Below are 27,350 nucleotides of genomic sequence, written 5' to 3'. Positions count from 1 at the left end.
TTTGTTTTTTTTTGTTGAAGAAAAAATGTGGGCCAGGTCACCAGGTGAGCCCCCGTTCTATGACAAATGCCATGCAATCTTTGGATCAGAGATCAGGAGAGTTTTCCTGATGACCCAGCCGACAGTTATCCCTCAGCCAATACTTAAAATGGGTGATATGTTCATTGTTTCTTTGCTGTTTGTGGGGCCTGGCTGTGTATGCAAATTGTATGTGTTTTAAAGCTACAGTTCAAAAATACTGATTGTAAAGTGCTTTGGAATGCCCGGAGAATGTGATAGATTTACACTGCTATCGCACCTATCATTTTGTTCTTTTACTGTTGCCTGAACTGGCAGATTAGGCCTCTGTTTAACATTTCATGTTCCCCATGTGGAACACCCTCAGTAGTGTACTGAAACATCAGCCTAGAATATATGCTCAGGTTTCTGGAGTGGGGCTTGAAACAAGAATGTTTGTGATTCAAAGGAACCAGCGTCTGACTGAGATACCACTGGCACCTTTACAAATGCAATGCTCTGCATATCTGTGAAAACCAAATTATGAAGGCAAGGGGGGGGTCAAAAGGGAAATGCCACACAGGCAGGTGCTCATTCCAAACTTCTTGCAACTAAAATTTACGGCAGTGTTGCAATACCAAGTGATCCACTAGGTGGAAATCCAGCAAATCTTGGACAGTGTTAAGGGATATTTCATGTATCTCACTCTTGTTGACTGACTGAAGTCCAGGCTTTCTGAACTTGTTGCCTTTAATTTCGCTAGCTATACACAACTCCGGCAATATTTCCATCCCCACAGGCTAACCAAATAAATTGGTATCTGGTAAACAAAATTTAGCATTCGAGGGAAAAATCAGGTCCAATGTGTTTAAGCTGTGTGCATCTTGTATTTTAATTCCCTTTCTTTTAACTCGCAAAGAATAATTTTAATATTTACTCAGTCCCATCCACAATGCGATCTGTTTTGTCATGTGATACAGCAATTGCATCACAGCATTCTAAAGTCATCTGGTCCAAGGCACCACGACCCTTACCTTAACTTAAAGCAGTGGTTCCCAAACGTTTTTGTCAATATATGACTTGGACAAGGCAAACGACCCTACGGACCACCTACCGGTCCTACCTTGCCTGTTTTCATTTGCCACTGCAAACAAACTCTTCAGAGTTAATGGGAAGAATAGCATTGCTTTTGATGAGACGCTAGTGAGGTGAAAGCAAAATACTGCGGATGCTGGAAATCTGAAACAAAAACAGAAAATGCTGGAAAAACTAAGGTCTAGCAGCATCTGTGGAGAGAGAAACAGAGTTAACTTTTTGAGTCTGTATGACCCTTCTTCACCTTGCCTCCAGTGAGGTGATGTTTGTTTCTAAGCTGGAGAGCTTCTGTCTCACACCAGGCTCCATGTTCAGCTGCTTCCTCTTTGTTTTCAGTACCACAGGTGTTGAAAACCTGACCCTGCAGCGTATATTATACCAACAACCTAAATCTTGCTGATAAACCCACATTATTGCTCGTGCTTGTGGCAACGCATGCTACATACACGGGAGTCGGTCTGGCGGTGGGGATGAGGATTATGGCCTGCTTTCACTAATGGCTCAGCCATGGCGTTGTGTGTTAGTGACTTGCGTTTGGACCAGCCTGGGGACCAGCTGGAGGGCCAGTGGTCCATGGACCACACTTTGAGAAGCATTGCTGTAAAGCAACCGCTTTAGTCACTGAGTTTGGTAGATGTCACAAGGCGATAACTTAGCCTGGAACCAACTACAAGACCACAAGATGTAGGAGCAGAAGCAGGCCATTCCGCCACTGAGTCTGTTCCGCCATTCAGTGAGATCATGGCTGATCTGATAATCCTCAACTCTACTTTCCTGCCTTTTTCCCATAACCCTTGTTCCTTTACTGATTAAAAATCTATCTATCTCAGCCTTGAATGTACTTAACAAAAATAAAAATACCTGAAAAAACTCAGCAGGTCTGGCAGCATCTGTGGAGAGGAACACAGTTAACGTTTTGAGTCCGTATGACTCTTCAACAGAACTAAGTTCTGATGAAGAGTCATACAGACTCGAAACGTTAACTGTGTTCCTCTCCACAGATGCTGCCAGACCTGCTGAGTTTTTCCAGGTATTTTTGTTTTGGATTTCCAGCATCCTCAGTTTTTTGCTTTTATCTTTGAATATACTTAACCCAGCCTCCACAGCCTTCTGCAGTAAAGAATTCCACAGATTCACGACCCTCTGAGAGAAGAAATTCCTCCTCATCTCTGTCTTAAATGGGCACCTCCTTACTCTGAGATTATGCATATTAAAGCTATGGTCAACTATCTGCAACGTGCGAGCACAGCTTCCAGCAATCGTATCAGAACTGGAAACATTTTTTTTTAGGAATTTTAATAGGTTATAAAGTCTGCTGCAAGTTCCCCCAAACTTTTAGTAGAGATCAAAATATGAATTACAAATACCATATGTAAAGACATTGCCAGAAACCCAAATAACTGGAGTTGCAAGTTTGAAAGGTTTACGAAGTTAGAAGTGAGAAAATTAGATCAGATTGAACTTTTCTTCACCCAAAAAGTTACAGCTCAGCTTTAGCTGCCAGGGAGGGCAGTTGGGCTGGATTGTACAAGTGTGTGTTCAAGAGACAATGGGAGGTGTTTCTGGAAAAAGGAGGATTGATGGTAGTGTTGACGTCTGAAGAAGGAGTGTGTTCCTCAGCCCATGTAACTGTTTCTCTTTCTAAAAGTTGTTATATCAGCAGAATCTTACATTTATGAGCACTGTGGTTTCCGCTAAACAGAAGCATTAAATTCATTATCGAGCAAGATTTCACACAATTTAACTGGGCTCAATTTGCTTCATTACTGGTTTTGGTCTGGTTCATTCAGAATTTGAGTGCTTGCAGAATCTAGTGCTCCTACTTGGGGGCTGGCGCATCCTGCTTTTGCATCACTGGATATCAAGAATGGGAAGTCAGTAATTTTTCAAGGTGGACTCAATGATTATGGAATCATCCAATATGACGTAGTACTGAGATGAACTGTCAGTAAAGAGGGAGTCCTGCATTAACAGGGTAGTGTCTTTCAGATGAGACAATAAACCAAGGCCCCATCTGCCTGTGCAGGTGAACACAATAGCTGTTTTTTTTTGCTTGTGAATGAAATTATGGGAGTTTGCTTTCATTAATTTTTCAATTATATATTTGTAAACCAAATCAGCATTATCTGTTATATATTCTAAGATTATGAATGACTGTTTCTTGGCCATCCTTTTAAAGAAAATTAGTTTTACACCTCTGTGAATTTGCCGCACTGTGTCATAAAGTCATCACAGCATAGAAAGAGGACAATCAGCCCATCCAGCCATGCTGGCTCTGTAGAACAGTCCGGTCCAGTCAGTCCCATGTCCCTGCTCCATCCCCATAGCCCTGAAAATTATTTCCCTCAAGTACCAATCCAATTTGCTTTCAAAATCATTGATCTTTTCTGATTTCATGGCCTGCTCAGACAGTGTGTTCTAGGTCATTACCATTCACTGTGTAGAACATGTTCTTCCTCACATTTCCCCCACAGCCCATACTGTATCTCTTACCCAAAATGTTAATCCCGTGTCCCCTCATCCTTGTAGCGTCAGCTAATGGGAACAGCATTTCTATTTCTACCTTATCTATACCTGTCATAACCCTGTAAACCTCCATAAGATTGCCCCTCTGTCTCCTTTGTTCCAAAGGAGAACAACTCCAGCATCTCCAACCTAACCTTGTAGTGTTACAATCTCCGTAGAGACCAATAACTTTTTAAAAAAAAAAAGAACTTCCAGCCAAGAACTAAAAGAATAACACAATAAAAGGTGAAATGCTTAAAACGTTTACTGCAATGAATGACTAGAAAAAGTACTAATGACTAAGCCCTATTTCTTTTTGTAGGCAACTTACACTTTAAACTACAGAACAGAATACCCCCACCCACCCCCCTTTCTTCTTCTTTGCCGAAATGAGAAAGTACACATCACTGAAATATTTTATACTATCCTTTACATGGACGTTCAGTTTTCCCAGAATCAATCCAAAGTGATTCTTAGGTCCCAGGGGTTTATTCCTGCTCTTTTCTTTTCTCAGCCTGGTAACTTGCATTGTTATAAGTGCCTTCACAGTGAGGTTTTCTTTTCCTGGAGACTCTTCCTCTAGCTCAAGCTAGGCAACTACCAGCCTCATCTTAACTCTCCATGAATTTTGTCTTTTCAACCTGGACATGACCTTCCACCCATATTCGTGCATGACAAGCCATAAAGATTTCTTTGGCCTCAAGCTGCTTCCTCTCTCTTGAATCCATGCAGACTCTCCAAAAAACTGCTTTTGATATTCAATGCTATTCTAAGAAATCCTCTAATGGCTTTCTCTGCCTCCTTCCCCATGGCTACGTGAATCACATGGGCCTTGTATCCAGGTAGAAATGCTAACTAGCTACCCTTGAGAGCCCAACTTTCTTTTATCTTGGAGTTAAGTGGAGAGTTTAAAGCACAACTGTTTAACATACTCAACACTTTATTTCTGGGACTTGCAGTGTCTAGGTAACATATAGGCTGCCGCAATTATCTTTAAGCGTAAATACCTTGCACCTTCTTCCCAGCAAAACAATCTAAGCCTTCCTTTGATCTCTAACAATCAAACCACCCAGGCTTACTGTCAGGTAGACTTCAGAACAGGTCATATAACCCCACCCTCCTTTCTCTTTATTCAAGCATTATCCCAGTTGAAGATCCAAAAAGGGCAGGACTGGGTATTAAATAGTCCTGGATACAAGATGTACAGAAAATATAGGAAAGGAAGGAAAGGGAGATGGGTGGCAGTATTGGTTAAGGAGAACATTGCAGCACTTGAGAGAGGGGATCAAGGACAGAATCTATTTGGCTAGAGCCAAGGAACAAAAAAGGTGTAATTACATTTCTCAGCATAGTCTATAGGCCATGAACTAGTGGGGAAAATGTAGAAGAATAAATTTGCAAGAAAATTACAGAGTGGTGCAAGAATTATAGAGTAGTTATAATGGGGGACTTGAATTGTCCAAATATAAATTGGGAAAGTAATAGTTAAAGGGCAGAGCAGGGCAAGAATTCCTAGAGTGTGCTTAGGAGAATTTTCCACAGCAGTATGTTTTCAGTCCAAGATGAAAGAAGGCACTGTTAGATCTAGTTCTTGGGAATGAGGTGGGCCAAGTGGATCATTGTCAGGAGGGAACATCCATAGGACAGTGATCATTGTATAACAAGGTATAGGCTGGCTATGGAAAAGGACAAAGAACAAACCAGAGTAGGAATAATTAACAGGGTGAAAACCAACTTCAATGGAGCAAGAATGGATCTGACCCAAATAAACTGGAATCAAAGATTAGCAGGTAGTGTTTGAAGTGTGTGTTTGGGCACAGTCAAGGTATATTCCCATAAAGGGGAAAGGTAGGGCAAAAAAATCCAGAGGCCCGTGATGACAAAAGATTTAAGGATTAAGATGAAGAAGAAAATATGTGATGTCAGGTGAATACATCATATGGCTATTTTTGCCTCTAACTCACTAACCTTATTCACTGCACTTATCATTCTATTCTTTGTCTGCTCCTATCTAATATGATATTACTTCCTTCTCTAGGACTCCTCTATGCACTTTATTTTTCTTTTCTACTTCTTTAAGCTAATGCCTCAGTCCCCTGCCACTTTGGCTTAAACTCACCAACCATAGTAGTGTACCCCCACCCTTAGCCACCACCACTAGTTAGGACCTTAGCCACCACCAGTAGTTAGGGCTTAGGTTGAATTTTGTGTTCAATCCTGGAAGCCTCACTTTTGGATGGACCTTTAGAGTGAGAGACTGCAGAGGAGATGAAAGGCTTCAGTTCTTTGGAGAGACTATTTTTCTCCCTGGAGCTGAGAAGCTAAATGGAAGAATTTAAATATCTTATTTTACTCATTCAATAACAAATATGATTGCCCCTTGGCTTTCTGTTGAAAATATTCAGATTTTTATACAGGCATGCATTCAAGACCAGCAGCAACTGATAAAAGTTTCCCCATTGTGCAGAAGTTAATGACACCTTCTATTTTGCCTGCACAATGGGAAATGGGGCAACTATTAGCAAGAGATTTCGGTCTGAGGTGTCAGTCATGATACGGTACTCCTATCAGATGCAGATCTGAGAATAGAATGCTATTTTTTTTTTGGATGTTTACTGTCAACATTGATTATTCAAAAATCGCAAAATGCATAACCAGGAATTAGAATAAATTTTCTTCTACTACTTGCTAAGCAGTATGTTTGATCATTGCAGATTCGAAGGTGAATTCTCTGCTAAAGACAGAAGCTGTCCTTGCAGCATTCTATTAGCTATTTAGTTTTGAATTCTGAGCAATTTTGTACTGTGTACATATAACTACTTTAAGCTAGTATGAGACTGCCCTGAATTGTTTGGACTTTGGATCCTTCAAGGCATCAAAAACATGAAACTCTCATCATATTTGTCTGGGCTGTTGTGAAACCTGGGATTCAAAAGTTGGAATGATGATGGTGTTAATGCACCCAAATGAATATAATTTGGCAATCATTGATAGGATAAAATAAAGCCAATTTTGACATTCCATTTGTGGTTTGTTTTCCTTGTATTGAAAGGAATTGATATTTCTAGAAAAGCACATCAATATATTTGTACATTTCTAGATTAATTTTTCTTCGAACCTCCAGTTCTCTACTGAAGCACTAATTGTTCAGTGAACAGAAGAAACAGCCAACAAATGTTTTCCGTTGGCTTTCTGAAAAGGTTCTCAAATGTAATACAATGTCATATTTTGTACAGGGTATTTAAACTGGTGCTTAATGATTAAGCTTCAAAAATGTCAAGGGTCCAGGGCAGCAAAGTGTGTTTCCTTCCCCCTCTCATTGATCTTATTTGAGCCAAAGTTAACTCCAATATAATTTTCAAAATTAGACTAAAAGTGACAACAGATTTATTTAATGACCCAAATTCGAAAGCATTTAGAGTTAACTTTTGATCGCTTTATTAACTGCTGTCTTTTTTTTGATTCACAGCAAAGATTGATCAAGAGTCTAAGGAAGCTTTCTTGTCAAGAACTCACAAAAGGTAATTATTTTCCAACCTCTGGTTATCCCGTATAAATCTCCTTGGGTAAGCAATGTATTCTCCAATGGTCTGCTCAAAAACCACTGCCGAATATATAAATGAATTGATATTTGGAAAGACATGCTGTTATTAAAGAGTGCAAGTCAACTGATATTTATTTGCCAAAGTTGACAAGGGTCTGCAGGTGTAAAGGATCAGGGAGACTATTCTTTCCCTCTATCACTTATTGCACATCAGACATTCAAAATGAAATTCTTGTCTTGTGGTGCATCCAAGAGTTGCTAATTGCTTTGAAGATCGTATCAACTTTTAGTTCAAACACTGGTGCTGTTTATCTTGGAAGACCTGGCTGTTGATGGCAACATTCCCGAATGTGGTAATATTGTACTTCAATGAATGAGTCGGGATGAAAATCAGTTCACTTTTTTTTTTGTTCTTAATTGAACTACATAGAGAAAAGACAGAAGTTGGGCATGTCAAGTGAAATTATATGAAGTTGCAGTGTTCAAGCAGACTGTTTTCCTTCCTCTTTCCACCGCCCCCCCACCCCCGAGCTTCTTTTTTCTCTCTCCACCTTGCACTGGGCTAAGATGCCATATATGCTGGCAATCTTGCGATATCTCTCTCGCAACTCATTTCTTACTGGGTATACATAGTGGAATGTTACCCAGCTATTTGACCATGGAAACTGCACTACCAATCCCAGCTCCTTTTTGACCTGATGTCCATTTACGTGCTTTGCAGCCCAATTGCCACAGCTGAAGAGAAATGTTTTCCCTCACCACCATGCAAGCTGATGTTGATAAACCTTTGGTGTGCCCACAGTTAGACGTGGGCCCTCCCCAGTCTGTTACACTCAATAATGTACACTGCAACGCTTTTATCAATCGAATCCTTGTAAACCACATATGCAAACAGTTGAAGGTAGAAGTGAATTCCAGGAATGAACTATGGCTAATTGATTAATGGCAACTATTGCACAAGGCTGGTACTGAAGATGTATCCTCTGTCAATTAAATCTTATGGTAAGGTCCATCTAATAAACTAATGGGTCCTGTGTTCCGTACCACATCCCTGAGAGTTCATTTTTTTTCACTTCTTCTCACTAACCAATCTGTTCCCCTCCCCCTCTCTTTGGAGTGCAGACATCTTTTGGTACTTTGCTCAAGTGACCATTAGTCATTTGAGTCTTGACAGAGAGTGCTGGCAGATTATTTAACCTTGCCAGGGAGTAGGGAATACATTGCAGCTGAGCCTGACCCTGCATTTCCCTACATGTACATTCAAGCAGAGGTTATGGAATTGTTCTAAAACGTTAATATCCTGGTGGTTTTATTTTTCTTCTCCCAAACAGGGAACACAGTCTGGGACATGGTCTCAGAATAAGGGGCAGATCATTTAGGACTGAGATGAGGATGAATTTCTTGACTTGGAGGGTGGTGAGCCTTTGGAATTCTCTGCCCCAGAGGGCTGTGGAAGATCAGTCATTGAGTATGTTCAAGACTCAGATTTCTACATCTCAAAAACATTGAAGGATACAGGGGCAGGGCAGGAAAATGATGTTGATGTAGAAGTTCCGCCATGATCTCATTGAATGGCAGAGTGGGCTCAAAGGGCTGAATGGCCTTCTCCTAGTTCTTACATTGTTAACCTTGGAATGCATCAACTGATTTCTTGCATACATATCGCAACTCTGAAAGAAAAATAATTCAGCAGAAGCTAGTGACTGGATGTTTGCATTTCACTTGCACTTCCCTCAATTTAGTCTACTGCATTCGCTGCTCCCAATGCGGTCTCCTCTACATTGGAGAGACCAAACGCAGACTGGGTGACCGTTTTGCGGAACACCTTCGGTCTGTCTGCAAGCATGACCCAGACCTCCCTGTCGCTTGCCGTTTCAACACTCCACCCTGCTCTCATGCCCACATGTCCATCCTTGGCCTGCTGCAATGTTCCAGTGAAGCTCAACACAAACTGGAGGAACAGCACCTTATCTTCTGACTAGGCACTTTACAACCTTCCAGACTTAATATTGAGTTCAACAGCTTTAGATCATGAACTCTCTCCTCCATCCCCACCCCATTTCCGATCCCCCTTTTTCCAATAATTTATAATTTTTTATATATTTTTTTTCTTTTCCCACTTATTTCCATTATTTTAAAATGTATTTCCATCCATTGTTTTATCTCTAACTTATAGCCTATTTCGATCCCTTCCCCCCCCCACCCCACCCCCACTAGGGCTATCTGTCCCTTGCTCGTCCTGCTTTCTACCCTTACTGTCATCATTAGCACATTCCTTAGCTAATATCACCACCGTCAACACCCCTTTTGTCCATGACATCTTTGGCAATCTCTTCTTTGCCTCCACCTATCACTGGCCCTCTATCCAGCTCTACCTGTCCCACCCCCCTTCAACCAGCTTATATTCCACCTCATTTCTATATTTCTTAGTTCTGATGAAGAGTCATACAGACTCGAAACATTAACTGTATTCCTCTCTGCAGATGCTATCAGACCTTCTGAGTTTTCCCAGGTATTTTTGTTTTTGTTTGCATTACTTGGTTGCTTACAAGGTAAATTCGCTAAGCTATTAGTGGAAGGATCTGTGCCATTCACAAAGTTAAGGCAGAATGCTGATTGGATGTCTCAAAGTCATGAGAAAAAGATTCCTGTTCCTCATGAACATGCAGTGCCTTCCAGTCTTACCTCCGGGGAATATGTATAGTTGGTTACGATTACAAATTTGATTACAATGTGAAGAAAAGCTTGCATTTATGTAGTGCCTTCTATAATCTCCCAAAGTCCCAATGCATGGTGTAACCAAAGAAGTACTTTTAAAGTGTAGTCATCATCGTAGTGTACAGAAATGCAGCAACAAACAATAATAATTTATTTACATATGGTTAAGGGGATAAATGTTGGCCAGGACACTGGGAAGAACTTTCATGCTGTTCTTTGAATAATGCCGTGGGATCTTTAATGTCCACCCAAGGGACATTGAAAAGTCTCATCCAAAAGACAGCACCTTCAACAGCCTAGATTATGGGCCGAAGCCTATGGAAGTGGGACTTGAACTCTTAACCTTCTGACTCAGTTGAGACTGTGACCACTGAGTTAAGGATTGACATCATGTAATGGCCTCCATGGGCAAGTGGCTGGTTGGCACCAAATGACCAAAGCAAAATGCCAAGCGGTTGCTGCCTGTGCATTAGTTGCCTTTTGCATTAATTTGATGCCTTGACATGAGGGACAAGAGGAAAATATAACGAGGAAAATTTTAGGGAAATACATAATTGTATAAACATTGGAGAGGAGAGGAAAGAGAGACGAGACACTGAGCAGGGCTAATTAGAGTGAGCCTCCAAAAGAAATTTGTACTTTGTATGCTGTAGCATAGACAGTTCAAACAGAATGAATACATGAAATGGCTGGGTTAAAAATCAGATAACTGTGATAGATCAGCCGGCAGCTGTCCTACTGGCTCCATGGTTAATATGTTGAAGATTTATCACAAATGTTTTGTATGGCTCCATTACAATAAGAAGGCGATCAGGCAAACTAGATGGGTACAACAGTTGTGATTCTTTTTAGCTGTTTTTCTTTGTTTGATGTCAGGAAGGGGGTAATTTTATGTATTTTAAAAAGGAAGGTTTTATGGGATAACTTAAGGATGAAGCAAGATTTAGTCTTCAAAAAAAGAAGCACAGTTATCAAATATGGAAAACATGAGTGCCATCGAATACTACAGAATGTGTTATTTTGTATGTAATAGAGCCAGAATGATCAAGGATGACAACCTAAGCTCATTAATGCAGGTCATTCACTGCAGTAAAATGTTGATTTCTATTCCTCCTGTCACTGCTCCCACACCCCATTCAAAGTTTGGCATCCAAGTTAAATATGGAATAAAGTTGTTCTGACTTCTGAAGACAATGGCTTTTATTGGGACGCAGCAACTGATGATGCTTGAAGTTTATTTTCCAGGAATTCACTCTGGTAACTGGTTTAAATGTTCAAACAGAGAATCCAAGCAGCCATTGGGTCATGATTAGCACTGCAGGTTGGAGCAGAAGCTGAACAGAGGTTGTATGATGTTGACATGAAGGGCCGGATTTTGGCTGCTGAGGTAGGCAGCTCAAGTTGGGAAATCTTTGCAGCTCGCACCCCCAGACCCGCCTCAGTAAAAAGTACCCTAAAACATGCAATTTTCACTGCGGGGTATGGGGAGTGGGTATGGGATGGAGTCAGTCCCACCAACCCCAGAAGCAGAGCATAGGTGGCCACGGCAAGTGCTGTGGCAGGCTGGAAGGCACACCTTGGTTTTCTGGGATTTTGTTCCAGTTGTGTTATAAGTTGTTAGGCCCTCTAGCCCTGACACCTCACACTCTCTCACCACGCCCCACTCATCCTCAATGGCCCCTCATATTCTCTATGCTAAATCGATGCCAACTCATGCCCCTTCCTACCCTTCAAGGTCCATCATACCCTCCATACCACCTTCATAGCCACCCATCCAGCATCCACCACGGGCAGACCTCAGCAATCATATGAAGATTTTTTGAAAACTTCTAACAATCTAATATGCTATCACTCCTACACACTTGATATTGAATAAGAAACTCCCATTTATAGAACCCAAGCATTTAAATCTTCTCAAATGTTTACTCTCTTATAAAAACAAACTTCTATTTAGAACCCCACCATCAAAGACAGCTAATACTTTGATAGTCTCTCGAACTATCAATCAAACTGTGAACTCAGAGCTCCCTACTGAGATAATTGTATTATTTGAATTTCAGCCAAGCATTCATAGTGACAGAATGATGGTCTTTGGGTAAATGTCAATAGAGAGCTGTATTGAAAGTTCACCGACTGCATGCAAATTTTTTTCTAACCTATGCCTGTCAATCAAGGCTTAATGGGGGAGTTTCTAAAACTGACAGCTGCAGCTTGTTTTCCTAAAGAAAAACTTTAACTGCCCATCTCTTTTTAAAAAAAAAACTTCAGATCACGATGGTTATGTGGACCTTATCCGCCCTTCCAGAGTATTTATGTCTACTGCATTGCTCTGTGGCTCCCACGCTGCTGGTCAAGACCCTTACAACAGCCAAAATGGGGTCTGTTTGAACTCAGCAGTGAGTAAAATGGGAGACAGGTCGGAACGGGCAGATAAGCAGCAGAAAGACCATGTGCTGCATTTTACGAACCCCCCCCCACCCCCCCCCCCCCACCCCACCACCACCTGCTGCGTTCAAACCCTCCGGCTGGGGACAGTCAAATTCCACCCAGTAATCCAAGAAAAACTTAGCAGTCAGTCAGTCAAGCATGTGCTAATAGAGAAGACTCTGCATGGATTTGTTCAGGGCAAATTGTTTTGACTAATTTGGTTGAGTTTTTTGATGAGGTAACAGAGGATGGATGAAGGCAGTGCCTGAGGACGTTTGATAAATTAGCACATAATAGACTTGTTAGAAAGTTTGAAAAATAAAGCCTGCAGGATTAAAGGGCCAGTATCAGCATGAGCACAAACTTGGCTAAGGTCCAAAAGGCTGAGAGTAGTGCTGAATGGTTGTTTTTCAGACTGGCCTGGAATCATACAGTGGATTTCCCCAAGGCCGAGTGGTAATAGTGCTGATGTAATGTACATTAATAACTTGGCTTTGGGAGTAGAGGCATAATTTTGAAATTTGTAGACGACACAAAACTTCCAAGTGCCATAAACAGCGAGAAAGGTGATAGTAGGACTTGAGGAAGCCGTAGACAGACTGGTGGAATGGCTGGATGTATGGCCAATGAAGTTCAGTGCCGTAAACTGTGAGGCGTTACAAGTTTAAAGGGTATGTAAGAAGAGAAAGACTTGGGGGTGTTTGTGCACAAATCTTTGAAAGTGGCAGGAAAGGTTTACAAAGCACCTAATGTACATGTACAGTCCTGGCCTTTATGAATAAGAAGCATTGAGTACAAAAGCTAAGAAGTTAAGGTAAACCTATATAAAATGTTAATTCAGCCCCAGTTAGAGTATTGTGTTCAACTCTGGGCACCACACTTCATGAAGAAAGTGAAGGCTTTGGAGAGGGTATAGAAGAAATTTACTAGAATGACTCCAGGGATGAGGGATTACAGCTACTTAGACTGGAGAAGCTGAGGGTTTTCTCCTTAGAGCAGAAAGGCAAATACATTTGATAGAGGAATTTAAAGTCATGTAGGGTTTAGATAAAGTAATTAAAGGGAAGTTGTTTCCAATGGCTGAAGGGTCGATAACTAGACCCGACAGACTTATCACAGAATCAGAATTGTTATAGTGCAGAAGGAGGCCATTCAGCCCATCGTGTCTGCACCAGCTCTCCAAATGAGCATTGTGACTCAGTCCCGTTCTCCAGCCTTTTCCCCATAACCCTGCACATTGTTTCTATTCAAATGATCATCTAATGTCCTCTTGAATGCCTCAATTGAGCCTGCCTCCACCACACTTACAGGCAGTGCATTCCAAACCCGAACCACTTGCAGTGTGAGAGTTTTTTCTCGTATCGTAGTTGCTTCTTTTGCAAATCACTTTAAATCTGTGCCACCTTGTTCTTGATCCCTTTTATGCGTAGGAACAATTTCTCCCTATCTACTCCGTCTAGCCCTTCATGATTTTGAACACCTCTATCAAATCTCCTCTTAGCCTTCTCTCTTAGGAGAACAGTCCCAAATTCTCTATCCTATCTTCATGACTGAAGTTTCTCATCCTTGGAACCATTTTTGTAAACCTCTTCTGCACCCTCTCCAATGTGTTCACATCCTTCCTAAGGTGTGGCACCCAGAATTGTACACAATACTCTAGCTGAGTATTGGCAAAAGCACCAGGGATGATATAAAATCATTTTACACATTTAATTTGGATTTAGAATGCACTGCCTGATATGATAATGGAATAAAAATTCAGTATAGTAGCCTTCAAAAGAGAATCTTGTGATGCACTATCCTATTCTAAAAGCCCATGGGATGCAGGGAAATGTGAGAGTCGGATCCAAAATTGGCTCAGTGACAGGAAAGAAAGCGTAGTGGTTGATGGATGTTTTTGCAAATGGAAAACTGCTTTCAGTGGCTTTCCACAGGCTCATTGGGGCCATTGCTGTTTGTTGTATATATTATTGATTTGGACTTAAATGTGGGAAGCATGATTGGAAACTTTGCAGATGACACAAAAATTGTCCGTGTAGTTGATTGTAAAACGATAGTGGTTGACTCCAGAATGTTATCAATGGTTTGGTTGAGTGGGTGGAAAAGTAGCAAATGAAATTCAGTCTAGAGAAGTGTGAGGTAATGCAATTGGGGAGAGCAAACAAAGGAAGGTAAAACACAATAAATGAGAGGATATTGAGAGGGTTTGAGAAAGTGAGAGACCTTGGAGTGCATGCCCACAGGTTCCAGAAAGTGGCAGGGCAGGTAGATAAAGTGGTGAAGAAAGCATATGGAATGCTTTCTTTGATTGGACGAGGTATAGAATACAAAAGCAGGGATGTAATGCTGGAACTGTATAAAATGCAGGTTAGGCCACAGCTGGTATTTTTGAGTACAGTTCTGGTCACCATATTATAGGAAGGACATAATTGCTCTGGAGAGAATACAGAGGAGTTTTATAAGAATGATGTTGGGGCTTGAAAATTGCAGCTGTGAGGAAAGATTAGATGGGATAGGCTTGTTTTTCTTAGAACAGAGGAGGCTGAGGGGTGACTTAATTGAGGTGTACAAGATTGAGGGGCCTAGATATGGTAGGCAGGAAAGACCTGTTTTCCCTAGCAGAGAGGTCAATTACCAGGGGACACAGATTTGAGGTGATTGGTGGAAGGATTAGAGGGGACATAAGGAAAAACTTCCTCACCCAGAGGGTGGTGAGTGTTTGGAATTCACTGCCTGGTTTGGTGGTGGAGGTAGAAACCCGTGGCTCATTTAAAAGGTACCTGGATCTGCACCTGAAGTGTTGTGACTTGCAATGCTACTGACCAGTTGCTGGAAGGTGGGGTTAGGATAGGCAACTTGTTTTTTTTTTATTTTTCGTTGTTAGCCGGTGCAGACACAATGGGTTGAATGGCCTCTTTCTGTGCCATAACTTTTCTACGGTTCTATGGTTCTACCAACATAGAATTATGAAAGCTCTTTTGATGACAAGATATTGTAGATGCACTTTGTTTATACCTTATTTTCCTCCTTTATGTTAGGAAAATAGGACTGAATTTGCAACAATTCAGACACCATCTTGTAATCATTTGATTAAAAACAATATTTCCTCTCACTTGCATCATATTGCCTCTACTGTCCTCAGTGTGCATTACACATAATGATCATCTACAATCTAAATGTTTGTTTGTGAGACAGGAAATCATTCAGTGGAGAACAATCCCCATCAGACAATCTATGTTTGGCTGACAAATTCTTCTGGCAGTACATATCATAACTTATCATTTGAATTTCTGCCTTCATAATGGCTGTAAGTTTTCCTTCATATTATAGAGTAATTATATGATAATTAGCTACATATTGAACTCGTGTTTCAGATCAATTCCACTTTGAACTTTGACCAAAGCGCTGAAAATGAGAACTAATAAGGTTTGATGGTTGGTGATTTAAGCAGCGATTTATGATGGCCAAACAAAAAAAAAATCAAATTACCTAAAATTGTTTTTTAACAAATCCCTTTGAAATGTTATTAAAGAGCAGCCGATTAAGTTTCTCCTTGTGACTCAGACCTTGTAAGACTGTTTCGTGTTATTTTTCTTATATAATGTAAACACTGAAGAAAGGCAATGTTTCTGTTTGTTTTAAAGAAAAGTAGAGGACAAGAGCAAAAAGAAATTTCACTCAGTTGTGAATCGCCTTTTTGTTATCCTTAATGGTATACGTAATGTACGCTTAAGAATTAAGCTTCATTGTATGCCACTTTGGCATGGTAACATTTTTGAAAATGTAGGTTGTTTAACAACAAGGTAAACAACAAAATAATTAGAGTTGAGGAGGCCTTCAGTATTTCTTCGTTATTTAGTCTCAGACATTGGCCATGCCTAGTTGCCCTGCAAAGGTGAAAGTACGCTACCTTCTCGAAATTTAGTCCTCCTTTATGTCAGTTTAATACAATGGAGTGGCTTGCTGGACCCGTGGAGTTACATCAGCTTTTATTTCCAGATTTTTTTAAAAATTGATTGCAAGTTCTCAACATGCCATGATTAGGTTTGAACTTGTGTTTTCTGGATTGCTAGTCTGGTTATCCAACAACTGTACTGTGCTCGTTGCATTCATCCACCCTAAGAGATAGAATCATGGAAATAATGCAGCATAAAAGGAGGCTATTCATCTCAATGTATCTGTGCCAGCTTTTATGTAGAGTGATCCAATTAATCCCATTCCCCTGCCCTCTCACCGACATACTGTAAATGTTTTCCCTTCAAGTATTTATACATTCCCTTTTGAACGCTTCTATTGAATCTGCTTCCACCATTACTTTGGGCAGTACGTTCCAGAGCGTTCATACTCGCTGTGTAAAAATCGTTTCCTCACTCCACCCTCGGTTCTTTTCTGATCACCTTAAATCTGTGTCCTCTGTTTTCCAGGCCTTCTGTCACTAGAAACTGTTTCTCCTTATTAATCTAAAATCATTCAAAATTTTGAGCACCTTTATTAAAGCTCCCCTTAACATTCTCTGCTTTAAGGATAGCAACCCCAGCTTTTCCAGTCTCTCCTCCCTGGTATCATTCTAGTAAATCTCCTCTGCATCTTCTCCAAGACCTTGACATCCTTCCTAAAGCATGGTACACAGAATTAAAGCTAACACCTCAACTGAGGCAAAAGCAGTGCTTTTAACAGGTTTAGCAATGTCCCTTGCTTTTGTACTCTACTCCTCTATTAGTAAAACCAAAGGTGTTTTAAATGGTCTTCTCAACTTGTGCTACCTTCAAAGATTTGTGTACACCTCAGTTTCTGCACAACTCTTTAAAATTGTACCACTTAGTTTATACTGCCTCTCCTCATTCATCCTATCAAAATGTATCATCACACTTTTCTTCATTAAATCTGCCTATTTTACCAGTCTGTGTCCTGCTGAAAACTGTTACTATCCTCCTCACGGTTTCCCACATTTTCAAGTTTTGAGTGATTTGCCAGCTTTGAAATTATGCCCTGTTTAACCATGTCCAGGGTAAACATGAAAAAGAGCACTGTTTCTAATAGCGACCCCTGGGGAACACTACTCTATACCTCCAGTCTGAAAAACAACCATTACTCTCGGCTTCCTGTCCCTAACCAAATTTGTATCTACACAGCCATTGCCCCTTTCATCCCATGGGTTTTAGTCTTGTGAGCAAGTGGCACTATTAGATGCTACTGTCCACCCATTGTAGCATTTGGTTGTTTCTTAAGTGATTCCAGGACCATTACCACCTCCACTCTATCGGGAAGTTAATTTTGCTGTTGATTGCTTTTTGTGAGGACACATTTCTTGATGTCAGTCCTAAAGTTACCTTTTACTGATTTGAATTTGAGTGCCCTAGTTATAATCCCACAGTTGAATTAAAAGTAATCCTTGGTTAACTTTTTGATAGCCTGTAATAATCTCCTATGCCTCAAAGGTCGTCCAGAGGACAATCTCTTTCTAAGCTTAAATTCCTAAATCTTTCTGGTCTCCCCGTGTAACTCTGACCATTGACACTAGGGATCGACCTCGAGATTCTTCCCTGCACTGCCTACTCTGCTTGAATATCTGTCATTTCTTTAACAACTAGACTGGATGCAATATTCAAGGTGCTTTCTGACCAGAGCACAACATTCTCTGGCATATTCTCATTGTTCTTTTTAATGCTCAGATTGCTGGCTGTTTTCCACCTTAGACAATGTTATATAACTATGCAGTTCAGAAATCCACTATCTCCAAAACAAAAATTAGATTATTTTGTTTGACAATTTGTGGAATAAATGATTAAAAGGGTGTGATTTACTCATTGTTGCTCTTTCATAATCTTCAGAGATTCTTAACCACTAATTCTTTGTGCTTATCAAGAGGTGGGATATTGCCACAATACTTTTTGAATTTCAATACTGTTGGTATGAAGTTCACTGCCAGATATAGCACAAGCCAACCTCAGAACATAACCCACTGCACCAATGTGATATATTATCTATTTCCAACATGACTATGCTTAGGCCTGTCTGTGTTGCCAAAGACCGTTTTGTTGCAACCAAAAATGATTTCATCTTTTTTAAAAACAGAAAATGCTGGGAATGCTCAATGGGCCAGGCAGCACCGGTGGAGAGAGAAACAGAATTACCACTTCTGGCCTGTGATCTTTCATCACAACTGGAAGAAGTTTAAAACGTAAAAGGTTTTGAGCAAGTGAAAGGGGGGATGGGGGGGGTGGGGCGAAGGGTAAGAAGAGAATAAAAGGGAAGGTCTACGTTACTGTGGAAGGCAGGAGAGATTAAATGACAAAACAATTTCATGTTGCTAGGCCAAAGAGTGGTAAAGGAACAAAAGATGCCTCTAAAGGAGGTGTGAATTGCAGGATGGCTACCACCTGAATGCAAAGTGAAAGAGATGTGAGTGGGGGAGAAAAAAATGAAAGCAGCATGAAAAAAATGGAAAGAAGCTCAAAACAAAGTGCAGACAGAGATTATGATCTAAAATTGTTGCACTCAATGTTGAGTCCAGAAGGCTGTCAAGTGCTCACTTGAAAGGTGGAGTGCTGTTCCTAGAGCTTGCATTGGAACACCACAGCAGACCAAGGACAGAGGGGTCAGAGTGGGAGCAAGGTAGAGAATTAAAATGACAAGCATCTGGCAGCTCAGGGTCATGGTTGCAGACTGAACAGATGTGTTCTGCAAACGGTCACCCAGTCTGCATTTGGTCCAGCATTTCTGTCTTTATTTCATATTTCCAGCATCTGCACAATTTTGTTTTGTTATCCTTTTTGATATGTTAGTTGATTAAGAAGCCGGTTGAGACAGCCCATACTCTTAACTTTCTAATATGCATCCTCTGTTCCAACCTCATGTATAGCTTTTCAAGTTCTCTTTTCTGTTTATCTTTTAACTGCTAATATTATTAAAATACTGAAAAACCCAAGAAGTCTTTCCAATCTTTAGTTGTGAAGAATTAATTGAACACTGGTGCTATTTCCTGATTTTCTAATAATGCCACATAATTCATTCCCTAAGGGGCTTAATTCAGAACAAAAAGGGAGATGAATTATCTTGCATAATATTTCAAGCACTTCTGCATACATATCTTGATTCTCCAAGGGCAGATTATGCCCCAGGCCACCCCTGCCCCTCTGGGGAATCTGTCATGCTACTAGAATTAGTGTTATGCAAATGAATTTCTCTCCCAAAATGTCCATCATCATAACAAAAAAGCTGTCATGTGTGGAAATAGGCAATTTTTTAAAAATCCCTTGTCAAATATGGCCAATTTTCACAATGCCTCTGACCTCTACTAATGCTTATTTTACTGATCCACAACTGCCTTTAATATGAATATCATTTCCAGACTTTTTGTTGACCTTTGTTTAGCTACTTTGAATGAGAGCTTGTTACATTTTTACTTCTAAAGTATCCCTAGTGTGGTCTTTCAAGATGCATTTTTCTATTTTTCATCGACACTTCATATTTGAGCTTGAAAGAATATAGAAGCAAACACCGAATTTGAGATAAAAACAAAGTGCTGAAAAAAGTCAGCAGGTCTGGTGACATCTGTGGAGAGAGAAACTGAGTCCAATATGACTTTTCTTTGGAATAGAATTTCAGTTTGTGTTTTTGGGACAGGTTGAGAAAAGACGGTCAGGAATTAACAAATTTAATTTCTGCAATCCAAGAAAAAGAAATTGAAAGATATATTGGTTCAGATTTTGCAGTCAGTGGTGAATGAACGGTGCTAGCTGGTCATTAGACTTAACCATACACTATCTGTGGGCTTTTGCACTGGAACTTAGTAACATGGTGCTTTCTACAAGGTAACTAGTACCTATGTGAACAGGACAAGCGAGCCTTTACCTCCTTAGCCAATCAGATTGAAGAATCCCAATTGAGATAGGCAGAGTTTAAACCATGGAGTGTAAGTTAGAATAATTAATTGAATGTCAAATCATGTGCAGGAAACAAAATATTAGAAGAAAGGGAATATGGGATTAAAAGAGAGATAAAAGTGACACAGGAAAAAGTTTTTTTTAAATCCAGTTTGTTTTTTTATTTTTCAAATCTGATGGGATGAGACTGCATGCTTGGAGAAGAAAATGCCTGCATTGTTGGAAAGGAGGTTTGGTAATAATTAAATTGACCACACTGTTAAAAATTCCCTCACATTTGAATGGACAAGCTCCAACTTTTTCTGGCATGTTTAGTGGGTATCTAATGGAAACTTCATACCATTGCATTTATTTCATTCTTGGGTCTCCCGGCGAGGTAGCAGTTTAGCAAAGCTTCTGGAGGAGCAGGGCAACTCGGACAGCATCTTTCTGATTCCTGCGTTTGACTGTGATGCATTTGCCCTTGTATTTGTTGCAGCTGATGGAAGTCGCCATCATATTCACTCCTTACTGAGTACCTCACTATATTTCTAATACAAAATCCCAGCCATTGAAATGTCCAGTAGATAGGGTTGACCTACAAAAATGGTTGGCTTTGTTGGACTATATGTTTAATTGTCTTGGGGAGGGGGCTGATAATTTCTATTTGTAATCCTCCACAGTTTCAAATTTCTTTTTCCAGAATATTGTGACTCTGTATTGTCTGTCCTAGGCTTTTAAATATTAGATTGAATTATATGATGGCCTAGAAACTTAAATGCTGACCAACTTAAAAAGGTGATGGGGTAGAATTCATCTTGGCTAGTAGCACTGAGTGTGCAATATTGCAGCAACACATACAGGTCGAGTGTCCTTTATCCGTGAATCCGAAAGCTGAACACGTTCAAAAACAGTGCTTTTTAAAAAAAATTCATCGACCTTTAGCCTGTGACCCGAGCCGAGCTAACACCACCCTCACTGACTGCACCCAACCATTAGCGCTGGAAGTCCCTGATCTGAGCTGACACGAAACTCGCCAACTGCACCCAACCTCTAACACAGGAAACCTCTGACCCAAGTTGACCCAAAACCTGTGGACCGCACCCGACCTTTAGTGCTGGAAGTCCCTGACCCAAGCCAACAGGAAACTCGCCGACCGCACCCAACCTTTAGTACAGGAAGTCCCTGACCTGAGCTGACACAACCCAAGCTGACCACACCAACCTTTAGCGTGGGAAGTCTCTGACCTGAGCCGACTGCACCTGACCTTTAACACGGGAAATCTAGTTGTTTGTCTGCACTGTTTACCTGGCGATTTTTGTCTGCACTGTTTACCTTGTGAACCCTCTCCTACAAGCAGAATTGCAGATGGCGCCATGGGTGGGAACTTATTCCAGGTACCTTGTATTTATTACTCAGTGGTACATCTTACTTTAGCCATTTTATTTACTTTAGACTACAGCTGACCTAGGCTTCGGCTATTGTAATGTAAGTAGGCCTAGTCCTATATACGTAAACTGAAATTATCTGAAATCCGAAACGCAATTGGCCCCGAGGGTTTTGGACAAAGGATACTTGACCTGTATTATACAGCATGTTTAGCGCCACTGTGCAAGTCAAGTTTTGGCCCCAATAGATTCTGTTTGACAGCTTGAATATATCTGGTATTTGTTCTACTTGGCTTTACATGTATTTCCTTTATGAAATTGTTTGAAGCTCTGATTTTTTTTCCACTCTGATTTTCCCACTTTGCCTCTAGATTATTAAAATCCCTGCAGCATCTTACTTTCCTAAACAGTCCCTATCTATCATTGGCATTCACCAGTTATTTACCAATGATTTTATCCTGTCATTTTCGATTTTGATCAAAATTACTTCTGGTGTTCTATTTGCTATTTTATTCACGCACATTCTCAGTACTGATTTTCACGGGCCTCTACTTCATTTATAGGCATATTTTTCTGGCTAAAAAAAATGGTGCATTGTTGTAAACTTCATGCCCCTAAACAGTAAATGTTTGGCACAATGTATTGAAACACCTTGCCCAGTGGCATAAAATGCTGGGATGTAGGTATGTTTTGCGAATCTGAATTCCTAATGTTACTGTTCTTGAGCCCAAGCAGAAGAGTCACTAAGCTACATTAGTACTTCTAATAGTTAGAACTAAAGCAACGTTTGATGGAGAGCTGGATTCATGTTTGCCAGGGTATTGTTTTGAGATTACCCTGATTGTTTGCCATAACGTTGGTAACAGATCAGTGGGAGCTGTGGATAAATAGATTAACAAAGTTTCAGCGTATATTCTACCACACTTACACTGGTCAATCAGATTAACCCCCAAGCCAATGCCACTCTCCTTCATGACTTCAAGGACTGGATGGTCCAGTAAGCCTGGAAAGGTGGAGCTGAGCAGGGTAGCTGAGGAGCATAGGAAAATATTTCTAAATCTTGAAACCTGTGTGAAAAGCAAACTTAAAAAAACTCTCCAACACCTATTTTCAAAGAAAGGGACTTTAACATTGATTAGCTTGTAAAGCAAGAAATCTAGTTGTTATGATTTAACTTTTTTTTTTGAAGTAGCCATATCTTGTCATCTTCTAGATGGAACCATGGTTACCAAAGAAAATAAATGTTCAACAGGACTGTCAGATGATGCTGACTGAGATTGCTGCAGTTGTACAGGAACACAGAAGCAGAAGCTAGTCATCTATCCCTTCGATCGTGTTTCTCCATTCAGCCAGATCATGGTTGACCTGTACTTAAACTCTGTTTACCCTGCCTTTGTCATTGAAACAACCTTATTCTTATTTTTATTTCTACCACCCACCTTAGCATCTAGTTTTTTGTGACTTAACTGAAATTTCAGTTAAGTCAGCATGTTTATAAGTTAGGTTGTTATGATCTCCATAGAGACAGAAATTAAAACTTCCAGTTAATAGCTGAAAGGTTGACAAAACAAAATGTCATATCTTAAGATTTAAAGCACCAGTAACTGAATACTATCTTTGTAGGCAATTTACACTTTAAACCACAAACACAACATTCCCCTTTCTTTTAACACAACTGAAAACACACTTCACTGATCTACTTTGCACTGTCCTTTACGCTGACATTCAGTTTTTCCGCAATCAGTCCAAAGTGATCCTTAGCCGTCGAGGGTTTGCTTCTGTTCTTTTCCTTTCTCAGCCTGGGAACTTATAATCTCAGAACTGTCTTTCACTGTGAGGGTTTCTTCCCCGGAAATTCTCCCTCAGCACAAGCTAGGCAAATCTTCCTGCCTCATTTTAATTCCTCACAAATTTGGTCTGTCCGATCTGAGTATGAGCTTCAACTCACATTCTTGCGTGGTGATCCACGTCTTGCCGACTCTAGCTGATCTACCTCTCCTGATCTTGACAGACGAACCTCTCTAAGAGTTTTCAGGGATATCTTAGACTTCGAGGTCTAAGGGTCTATCTCCATGACAATATGAATCATAGGGGCCTTGTATCCAGATTATCTATCCTTGAGATCCCAACTCTCTTTTATCTTGCAAATAAATGGACAGTTTAAAACACAACTGTTTACAACCCAACATTCTGAACATTTTTCTGGAACTTTGGAGACTCTCAGTCTATCCACTGTTAGCACACAGGCTGCTGCCATTGTCTCCATGTGTAAACACCTTGCATCATCTTTCCAGTAAAACAACCTGGGCCCACTTTAATTTCTAACAATCAAATCACCCAGGCTTGCTGTCAGGCAGACCTCCGAACAGGTCATATGAACCCCCACTGCCGGGCTTTTATTTTACCTTGAATTAAAGATGCAGTCACAGAACATAAAGCAGAACAATCTTATACACCTCATTATTGTAAACAGTGATAAGGTCCAAGCTGTATATTCAGATTCCTGACAGAACTTTGTTATAGCATAGCACTATTCCTGCTTGGTGCTGAATGCTCCTTAACTCCTGAACTATTCAAACATGACTTTGACAATGTCAGTGGAAAATTGCAAAGAGTGAAGTAAAATGATGGAGATAGGAGGAGGAGGAGGAGAAACACTCCCACGTCTTGCATATGATACTTTTTTTTCCCCCTCCACATTATAATTTCTACCTAACGTGTCCTTAACTCCAGTGACCCTGTTCCAAACACTCAGTAAGATGGAAAATTATGCAATAGGTTTCAAGTATTTTGTAGCAGGCGGAATCAAATGTTTAAGCAAAAAAAATTGGTGTGAATCTCATGCTTGGTAGATGTGAAGAGATAATGAGAGCAATGTGATCAAAGATTGAGCAGATTGCAAATGGCATGCCCAAACGCCTTATAGCAATAAGGATTTAAATGTAATTATTTTAAATGTAAACTGCGCTAAAGTAACCACTCACCATAAAAGCTCTCGCACATCTTAATCTCCTGAAGCAATTTTTATTGTTTGTGGCTCTGATTCACCAAGAAAGTATATATATAATAATCTTGCTAGAACAAGTTGCCTATTACAACATTTTATGTGGTTCCTGAAGGAAGTGATTTTTGGAGGTGGGTCCACCTGTGTATTGTCTTCATAATGGATGATTTTGCAATTGTGGCAATTTAGAACGTAGATCTGCTGTTGAATTTGTGTAAGTGCAAAAGGAATCCTACTTAAGCTCGGCGAGCTATCCTATGGAGGGGAAATGCTAAGGGTAGGTCTGCAGGTGTTGTCCCAGGTGTCCTGGCCTAGTCTGGGTCACCTGAGGGTTTGGAGAAGAACCCTCTAATTGGAGATTTATTTCCTGTTATAACCCCTCTTGTTTTTTGTTGCTTCTGCCAGGAGATGAAATGAATGCAGGGGAGGGGATGTGTAGGAGTATATCATCAGGCATCAACAGTGTGGGGCCAGCTTGATGGATCAGACAGTCTCTTCTGCTTGTCATTTTTATGTTTGTATATTTACCAACTGATCTACAGGTTCCAGAAAATTCCGTCTGCTCTGATAGCTCAGCAAGTTTATTCAGTGAGCAGTTAAGCTATAACGACCAAGAAGCTCTGAAATCCCTTTAAAAGGAGGTTTTTTTTTAAATTGCTGTGTTGTGTTCATGGAATATAAACTTCATTTGAAAAGTGATTGCCACATTCTGAAGATGAATAATTGACCTTTCAGCCATTGGAATGCTTGTACTTTCCCAACTCTTCCTTATCCACTATTACCTTCATTATCTGGCAAATGTACCTTCCAAGTGTTATTAAAAAAAATAGGCTTCGTGGAACTTAAGCAGCATAAACCCATTTGTTACATAGAATTACAGGGAAAATAAGCAAAGAAATGGGTCTTTCAGCCTCGCCAATCCATGCTGTCGTCTGTGATCCACTCGAGCTTTCTCCCATCCTTCCTTGTCTTCCTTATCATCGTAATGCACAATTCCCTTCTCCCTATGATTATTTAGCTTCTTAAATGCACCTATACTAATCACTTCAATCACTCTCTATGGTAACCAATTCCACATCCTCATCACGCTCTTGGTAAAAATAGCTTATGCTGAATTTTTTTTTTTAGTGGTATCGGGCATGTGTACACATCCTGGCACTCATGAACCAAACTCCCAGCTATGGACGAGTAGCTTCACTGCCTGGTTAGATGCCTCAGGAGAGTTGAAGGCTAAGGGGGTAAACCCCGTTTTTAAAAAAATGTGAAGTGGAACTGATGTCTAAATATGTCATCTTTCTTTCAACTCCTGCAACCAAGCTGGGTGCCATACATAATGCTTTGTATTCATTTGGACTCAACCAGGGAGGTCAAAGGTAACACTGATGTTTGGGCAGCCCAGGGGCTCCCTAAACTTTGCCCAGGCTTGCACCCTGGAGAGGACACTCCAGTTGTGCTGCAGAGCATTAACACAACAAAGGAGACAACAGTTACGAGTGATTAAGTCCAACTCAATGGGCAAAGGGGTCAGATGCTATAGGCTGTCTCCAACGTGGGAGGGACATTGTATCCCACTCGTCAATCACACCCCCACAAGTCAGGCAGCCCCCTGACTAGTAAGGTACTAACCTGCCACATCCCATCTGCTCCAATGGGTGCCTGGAGCTTAGAATCTATGCTCAACAAGTGGACAGAATCCATTGCATCTGGCAAACAAATGAAATAAACAAGAAGAAAGATGATGTCAGCTCCTCGATTGGCAAGCTGGAACATCAGGACAATGTGCACAGGATTGAAAGATGACTTGCAGCTGGTAGCAAGACAGCCACGATTGGCATGGAGCTTGATCGGCTGACTATTGACGTAGTCTCCCTACAAGAGACGAGGCTCGCCAAAAATGGATCACTGAAAGAGAAACATTACACATTCACCTGGCAGGGGATGTGTTCAGAGGAAATCTGTGAGCAAGGTAAACTTTGCTGTAAGGACCTTACTATACTCAATGATAGAACCCTCCCACAAACAGTTCAGAACATGTTCTCTCAAATCAAACAGGACCAGTTAACCTCATGAGTATCTGTGCTCCAATGTTGTGCTCCACTGCAGAGCTGAAAGACGACTTCCATGAGGAGCTTGACACTGCAATCAGCTGAATCCCAAAGTCAGTACATCTTTGCCTACTGGGGGATTTTAAGGTACATGAACAGAAGAATTAGGAGTAGGCCAGTTGCCCCCTCACGCCTGCTCCACCATTTGACAAGATCATGTCTGATCGGATTGTGGCCTCAACTCCACTTTGCTGCCTACTTCCAATAATATTTGACTCCCGTGTCGATCAGTGGTCCCTCAGCGGCACTCATTTGATTTGTGCACTCCCACACGTTTGACTTCAACATCAGCACAAGATCACCCAGGAGCTTTCTGGTTGATTGCAAACGTAAAACCCTTAAGGAGCATTTATTTCTGATTAACCTGCACCACCCTTTCCCCACACATGTTGGATAATAGATATTTTGCTATTAGTTACTGCCATCCATTCATGGACACAAGCTTTGATCTCCTTCCACAAGTTGGGCAATAGTGTACAGACTTTAATGCCTATATTCTAATGAACTTCTGTGTGAGTGGGTGAATGATATTGTATCCCATATGGTGGTTTGAGAGTTAGCACCTGGAGTTTTGCACAAAATACCTTTTTTAAATGTTCATTTATGGGATGTGGGCATCACTGGCTAGGCCAGCATTTATTGCCCATTACTAATTGCCCTTGAGAAGGCGGTGGTGAGCTGCCTTTTTGAACCGCTGTAGTC

General features: G+C 40.7%; 1 protein-coding gene across 1 annotated transcript in view; it reads left to right on the top strand.

Annotated features, from left to right (window-relative positions):
• Positions 1-27,350, top strand: part of fmn2b (formin 2b) — a 399,672-nt gene that overhangs the window by 312,531 nt on the left and 59,791 nt on the right. The window contains exon 15 of the mRNA XM_078557267.1: positions 7,067-7,118. Coding sequence (XP_078413393.1) covers positions 7,067-7,118 — 52 coding nt within the window. The remainder of the gene's footprint in view (positions 1-7,066; positions 7,119-27,350) is intronic.

The sequence above is a fragment of the Cetorhinus maximus genome, chromosome 14 (assembly GCF_964194155.1).
Source record: "Cetorhinus maximus chromosome 14, sCetMax3.hap1.1, whole genome shotgun sequence".
NCBI lineage: Eukaryota > Metazoa > Chordata > Chondrichthyes > Lamniformes > Cetorhinidae > Cetorhinus > Cetorhinus maximus.
This window is presented reverse-complemented; position numbering and strand designations above follow the sequence as displayed.